This window comes from Callorhinchus milii, unplaced genomic scaffold (assembly GCF_018977255.1).
Source record: "Callorhinchus milii isolate IMCB2004 unplaced genomic scaffold, IMCB_Cmil_1.0 Scaffold5, whole genome shotgun sequence".
Lineage (NCBI taxonomy): Eukaryota > Metazoa > Chordata > Chondrichthyes > Chimaeriformes > Callorhinchidae > Callorhinchus > Callorhinchus milii.
This window is the reverse complement of record NW_024704746.1, coordinates 46,165,344-46,172,291: the sequence shown is the minus strand read 5'-3', so window position 1 is coordinate 46,172,291 and position 6,948 is coordinate 46,165,344. Positions and strand designations below refer to the sequence as shown.

Genomic DNA, 6,948 nt, shown 5'->3' with positions numbered 1-6,948 from the left:
TTTCTGGTTTCTCAATGGTTACTTCTTCCAAGCCACTGAGGAAATTGTTATTTTCTGACAGTTCTCCTGTTGACCATCATACTCCATTAACTCACTACAATTGCATGGATTTACTGTGACAGAGCACTTAAGCTGTTTGCACAGGATAACTGAAGAAAATGAGAAACTATATTTAATTAAATGAGGTAAGTGGTCTGTTCCCCACTGAATTTTCAGTGTTTGGAAAGTCACCACTAAATGACAACTGCATAAGTTGTGCACAGTTTTGAAATCACGTTTTGAGCTATGAAGCCATGTGTTCAAACTTGCAGCTTTTCACAATTGTATTCTTGGCTTGTAGATGTTGCTCGGTGAAGAAATGGAAATGGGCACTGATGACAGAGGCTTAAATGCAGGTGGTTAACTCATCATGTTGACTACATATCTCTGCAGCAGAGCAAATTGCAGGTCTTTTATTTTAAGCTCTCTGGCCCTACTCAGAGCGAAGGTGCTTTATAAATGCTTGTTAGAAGGAAAGAGAAATTGACAGAATGAAATCAATAAAATAAATACAAATTGCACCAAGGAGCTATTGGTGTGGCTCCTGATTCTGTTATCCATTTGAACCAGATAATTAATTGGATTGAAACAAGTGCTTGTTACAGATGACTTGCTATGGTTTCTTCCTTTGTAGAAAATGTGCGTGGCAGCCAATTGCTGATCTCTGCAGAGCTGTACAATGTAAGTAAATGTCCTACTGAAGTCAAATCAAAATGCCACTGAATTGAATGCTAGCACTTAATTGTATCATCAAAATAACCTGTATTTTGACTTGTACAATACTGGGAGAGAAGAATCTGAACACCAGTGTACTTTTTTTCACACCAATTTTTATCCTCTAGTTTTCTAGTGGTCACTTTTGATCCTTTTTGATGTACTTCTACAATCTTACCTCAAGTTTATTAAACATGCAACAAGAGGAAAATGTAACTTAATCTGTTGAACACACAGACGTCATGAAAATTAATGAGGTGTAAAGTTACACGAAAGACTTTGTCATTGTAGCATTTTTAGACCAACATGGTACCAGCGGGCTAAAGAATAATTCTGCAACATGTCCTCTATATTAAATCAAAGAATGCTTTAAAAGTCTAAATCATGGTTTTGAAGATGAAGCCACTATTTTATCCTGTCAGGCTATAATCTTGCTTCCCCCAAAAAAACGTTTTTCTTCCACCCACATTTTTTCCCTCAAATGCTACAAGTTTATTCTCTTGGCTTGGTGTCTCTTGTCATTTATCCCTCAACAAGTAGATATGTATCAGTGAAATCACCTGGTCTGGAGATGCCACTTCTCTCTGCCCTTTCTACAGTTCAATTTGAAGCAAGGAGCCTGGTCTGTGGCAGGCAAGAATTAAATGTGGGTTGGCAAGAGTTCACTGTGGACCCCAGTGTGTGGTGGAATAGTACTGGAGTTTAACCAGCTTCACCCACATGTTTGTCAGTAAAGATGACACTTATTTTGCTTAAGGTGCAGGTCATGAATATCACAAGTGTTATCATTCTTGAATCTGTGGTCTGAAACTTCACATGGAGACTCACCTGTCTTGAATGATACTCCAGTATAGTGTGGTGAGTACTGTATTGGTGGTGGTGCAGTCCTTTTGATGAGATCTTAAATGGGTCCAATCTACCCATCTATCTAAGATGTACATCAGAAAGAGGAGGGAGCCAAGGATGAATCCTTGGGGTACTCCGCAGGTGACCGGGTGAGAGTGGGAGAAGCCATTTGTGCAGATGTACTGCTGGTACTTCGTGAGGTAGGACTCGAACCAGGTGAGTGCGGTCCCACTGAGGTGGATGACGGAGGAAAAGCGGTGGAGGAGGATGGCGTGATCGACTGTGTCGAACGTGGCAGAGAGGTCCAGGAAGACGAGGCGGAGGGAGCCCTGGTCACAGATAGAGAGGATGTCGCGTGTGACTTTCACAAGCGCAGTCTCTGTACTGTGGGCGGAAACCGGACTGGAGGGGTTCGAAGAGGGAGTGGGAGGAGAGGTGTGCGAGGAGTTGGTTGGCAACAACGCGTTCTAGAACTTTTGAGAGGAAGGGCAAGTTAGAAATAGGGTGGTAGTAGCTGGGGGTTGAGGGATCTAGGGAGGGTTTTTTCAGGAGGGGGGGGGTGTAACAAATGCAAGGAAATTAAATCCTCACTCTTCGGGGGCTGGGAATCGTCCTTGTTGAGGTCGCCTGAGAAATGCTAATTGCGTGCAGTTGACTGCCGCGTTTTGCCCACACAATACACAGTCAATCCACTTTATAATGCATTCTGTGAATCGCTTTGAGACGTCTCGACCATGTGATAAGGTGCTGTATCAAGTGCAAGGATTATTATTATTATTATTATTATTATAACGCCTCTCCGGCTTCAACGGAGAGCCTCGAAAAATCAGCAGTCTCCAATTTGTATCAGCAATGCTGGCCTTGTGAAGCAGAGGGAGATGGGGGGGGGGGGAGCAGAGGGAGATGGGGGGGGGGGGGGGGGGGGGGAGCAGAGGGAGATGGGGGGGGGGAGCAGAGGGAGATGGGGGGGGGAGCAGAGGGAGATGGGGGGGGGAGCAGAGGGAGATGGGGGGGGGAGCAGAGGGAGATGGGGGGGGGGAGCAGAGGGAGATGGTGGGGGGGAGCAGAGGGAGATGGGGGGGGGAGCAGAGGGAGATGGGGGGGGGAGTGTGCGCCCACTCTCTGATCGCGGTCTTTGCGCTTCGTTTACAAATTCGCTCCGGCGGAGAATTCAAATTTGGCGCCCCCGGGGGGGGGGGCTCCGCGGAGCGCACGTCAGTACGTCATCACGTCAGGTCCTCACGTCACTGTCGGCGGGCAGGAAGATGGCGGCGCCCAGGGAGGCGGTGTGTGCGCTGGGAGCGCGGTTACTCGCGCTGGGCCCGGACAGCCGGGGAGGAGACCCGGCACCGGACACCCTGACACCCATCCAGAGCTTAACCGGTGCCTTCAGGGAGCGGCGCGGCAGGTGAGAGAGGCCAACGGGGAGCGCAGGAAACACGAGAGACTCCATACTCCCTCTCCCCCACCCGCCACGGGACAGGGCTCAGGTGTCTTCTCCCCCCCCCCCCACCACAGGCTCAAATGTCTCCCCCGCCCCACGGGACAGGGCTCAGGTGTCTTCTCTCCCCCCCCCCACAGGCTCAAATGTCTCCCCCGCCCCACGGGACAGGGCTCAGGTGTCTTGCTCCGCCCCCGAGGCTCAGACGTCTGATTTCCCCCCTACGGGACAGGGCTTAGGTGTCCGTCCCCCCCAGACACAGGCTCAGATGTCTGATCCCCCCCACCCCCGGGCAGCCTCAGGACGGGCTCATGTGTCTACAACATCCACACTCCCCAATACTACAATGTAGTATTGAGTGTCAGTCTCGGCCACACGAGTGCAAAGTCCTGAGGTGGGATTTGAACCCCCAACCCTTTGACTCAGAGACAAGAGTGCAATCACCTGAGGATGGTTAATAAACTGGTGCAATCGACGGAAATGTGTTGAAATGGCCTCCTTCTCTTGCTGTTTCCAGATGTTCACATGACAAGACAGTGAGTAGTGTTGGTCCTGTTTTCAGTTAACCTCCAAACAGCTCATGTCCCATCAGGAGTCATTGGACAGGAAAGTGAATCAAAAATGCTGTCTTTTTTTTGGCCTCTCCCCAGTCTATTGTGACTGATAACCATTAAAGTACCCTTTCCCTTGCATGACTGAGATAGGGTATCTAAGCACAAATGGTTGATCAAAACCTAGGGCCTGTACAGCTTAACTGCTTGTTGCATATACTTATACCCTGGGCCAACTGAAAAGTGCAGCCACACTTTTTCCGCGGAATTCGCTACAAATTCCCTCCTCGCTACACACCTGTAAAAACACAGTGCCCCAGGCCTCTGCGCGTTGTTTGCTCAATGCTGCTACTGTGGGCGGAGCGGCTCCTGTCGCACGTGTCCGGTGCAGGGAGAGTTGGGATCACGGAAGGGGCGTGAGTGGGAAATCAGCTTCGCCCGCTAGTGGATGAACCATGATAGAAATACCAGCTGTGTGACACTACTGCCATCTTATTTGCCCGGCCTAAACTGAACTCCCGAGATGAATTCTTGGTAAGTGCTGTACTATTCAAAATTAAAATTTTTAGTATTTTAAACATGACTACATTTTCAGGAAATATACACCTATAGTTTGTAGTCAGGGGTGTACAATACAAATATGTCCAAACGTTTTTGTAACTCCCGTGAGGAAGCCAAGGGGCAACACGTCTCATTTTCAGGCTGTCCCTCAGATAGAATTATACTCTATCCAGATGACCATTATGAAGACGGTGGGCACTGGTTTTGTCGCATTTGCTAACACACAATTGATCATGTTCGCAAGTAACCATTGATGAGCACATGCAATCTCGGAAACTTTGTGAACACAAGGCAGTGGCAGTAAAGAAAATAAAGCAAAATACATTTGATATAATATTAAATGAAAATGCATCATTATTTGCTTTCATTTTACTATTGAAAGAAAATCTTAATTCTTATAATTACAAAAGTTAATCTCCCTCCTTTTGGATTGAATTTTTTTGACATTTTTTGCCCACAACGTAGTCTTTACAGTATATTCTGAAATGCTTTGAGATGTCTCGAAGATGTGATAAGGTGCTATATCAAATGTAAGGATTATTATTTTAAAAGCGCACAAAGCAACCACAGCAAACACAAACAAATAGACATAACTACAAATGCATCATGAAGATCAATTTTTATTTTTTCCTTTCTAGATGGAACTGGACCTTAAAGCCACCTTGTTTTGACAACCTGCATCTCTAGAATCATTGCATCATCTACGGAGTGGAAAGAATTCATATTGGACTTTGTGAGGTGTTTGACTAGAGCAGACATACCACTTGAAAAAGCTCCTGCCTTCCAAGAGTTTCTATGCAAGCACACAAAACAGGGAGGGATTATTCCAACACCATCAAAGCTTTGTAATACATACTTGGAAAGAGTTTATTCCTGAGCATGAAGCATTGTTGAAAAGACATGTTGACGACACAGATGTGTACTTGTTCCTGGATGAGACCACTGATTCCAGCGGGTGCAGTGTTCTGTCAGTGCTGGCACAGCCACTGCAGAACGTTGAGGAGAATCCTTTTCTTATTGGAGTAAAATTCTTGCAACGAGAGAACAACGCCACTGTCACAAGCTCTTCTACGAATCTTAAATGTAAAACAGGTTAAATTTGACTGCTTGCAGTTGCCACAGACAGTGCAAGCTACATGATCAAAGCATTTAACACCATTCCATCGGAATTGTTTCCAAATGCAATCCATATTACATGCATAGTGGAGTCCTAAAGCTTAGTGGTTAGAGCACTCGCCTCGCAAGCCAGAGTCCAGGGTTTGTTTCCCGGCAGGGCAAAATGTTGGGCAAGTTTACTTACTCCACATACCTCTGTTCTCCTAGCAGTAAGTAGGAATCCGATTGTAAATCGACTGGTGGATCGCTTTTCCGGGGATAATAATCCTTCAAAAATAAATTGGTCACTCAATCCACGATTGTTTGTGGGACACTGCAGTCCCACAGTTGGCTGCCACGTTTCACCCCCAAAATATACAGTCAATTCACTTTACAGAATATTCTGTGATGCACTTTGAGATGTCACAAAGACTTGATCAAATGCAAGGATTATTATTATTGCACATCTTCTGAACTTGATTTTGGAAATTTATCCTGTTATACTGGAGGACTTAAACACAGTGGTTGCTATGGTCAAGAAAGTATTCTGCCAAAGTCCAATGTGCTGGCAATCAATACTTGGAACTTATGGAGGCGAAGGATGGAATTGAACCATAGATGCCAGTCTTTGTTGTTCAGATGTGTTGGTGCTCCTGGGTGAAGGCTGTTGAATATTTGGATGAGTACTTGTCTGTCTTAGCAGAATTTCTTCAATGAACTGCATCAGAGGCCTTAGCAGTGAAACAAAAATGAAAAAGCTCTTGAACAATAACGCTGCAGAGATGCAAGCCCAAACAACTTTTGTGACAGAGCACTCATTTGAACTCACAAAACTTACTGAAGAATGTCAGGTAACAGCTGTGCCTCAGGGCACAATCTGTACTTACATTCGTTTATTGATTTCTGTGCCACTGCTGGAGTGTAGGAGTACAGACCAAAGACAGTGCAAACATTGGCAGCCTATTCTGAGAGTGAGGGAGAGGCTTGTGTCAACCTTTTCCAGAGAATCATGCAAGACAGAAGTGAAAGGTTAGGACTGATTTTGAAAAAGCACCCATCAATTGCTAACTGCAAAACAGCTCGTGTTTTTGATCCTCACCAGCTAGTAACACTGGATGCAAAACAAGACTTGTGATTCTTGCCCCTTCCGCTGTATCAAACTTTGAATGGCATGCCTACAAAGCAGCTGCAGAAATTATCCCAGCTGAAAAGATAATAGCAGTCTGGTGGAAAGCTCAACCTGAGCCACTTGTGAAACCTGCTAAAATTGCAAAAAGGTACATTTGGCTACCAGCGAGCACTGCTGACATGGAAAGCTCATTTTCTGTTTGTGCAGACGTGTTGAAAGACAATAGACAAAACCTAACACAAGACAGTGTAAAGATTCTTCTCATGTTAAAAATTAACGAGCACTAAACATTTGGCTGAGAATTTTCAGTTTGTTTCTGTGAAAATTTGAGTTAGAAAATTTTAGTTTCTCTGCAAACTGTTCAAACTGTAGTTTTGCATCTTTTGAAAGGTGTTATGTTCTGGTTTTTGTTGAAGAAAACATTAATAAATTGTTTTTTTCCCAACAATCTAGTATGATGTGTTATTTCTTCATGTTTAGCTTTTAACAATAACGTGAAAAAAAAATTCCTTGCATTTGACAAGCGTCTTATCAGTCTTCGAGACATCTCAGCACTTCACACAATATACTGT

At 45.0% G+C, this 6,948-nt stretch overlaps 1 protein-coding gene across 3 annotated transcripts in view; it reads left to right on the top strand.

Moving 5' to 3' along the window:
- Positions 1-2,854: 2,854 nt before the first annotated feature.
- Positions 2,855-6,948, top strand: part of atxn10 (ataxin 10) — a 121,538-nt gene continuing 117,444 nt past the window's right edge. The window contains exon 1 of one of the 3 annotated variants that reach the window (XM_007894691.2): positions 2,855-3,007. In XM_007894691.2, coding sequence (XP_007892882.1) covers positions 2,865-3,007 — 143 coding nt within the window. In that variant the 5' untranslated portion in view covers positions 2,855-2,864. Of the gene's footprint in view, positions 3,008-3,688; positions 4,126-5,679; positions 6,277-6,948 lie in introns of those variants that run through there. The other 2 variants (XM_007894692.2, XM_042335622.1) reach the window with 2 other exon arrangements.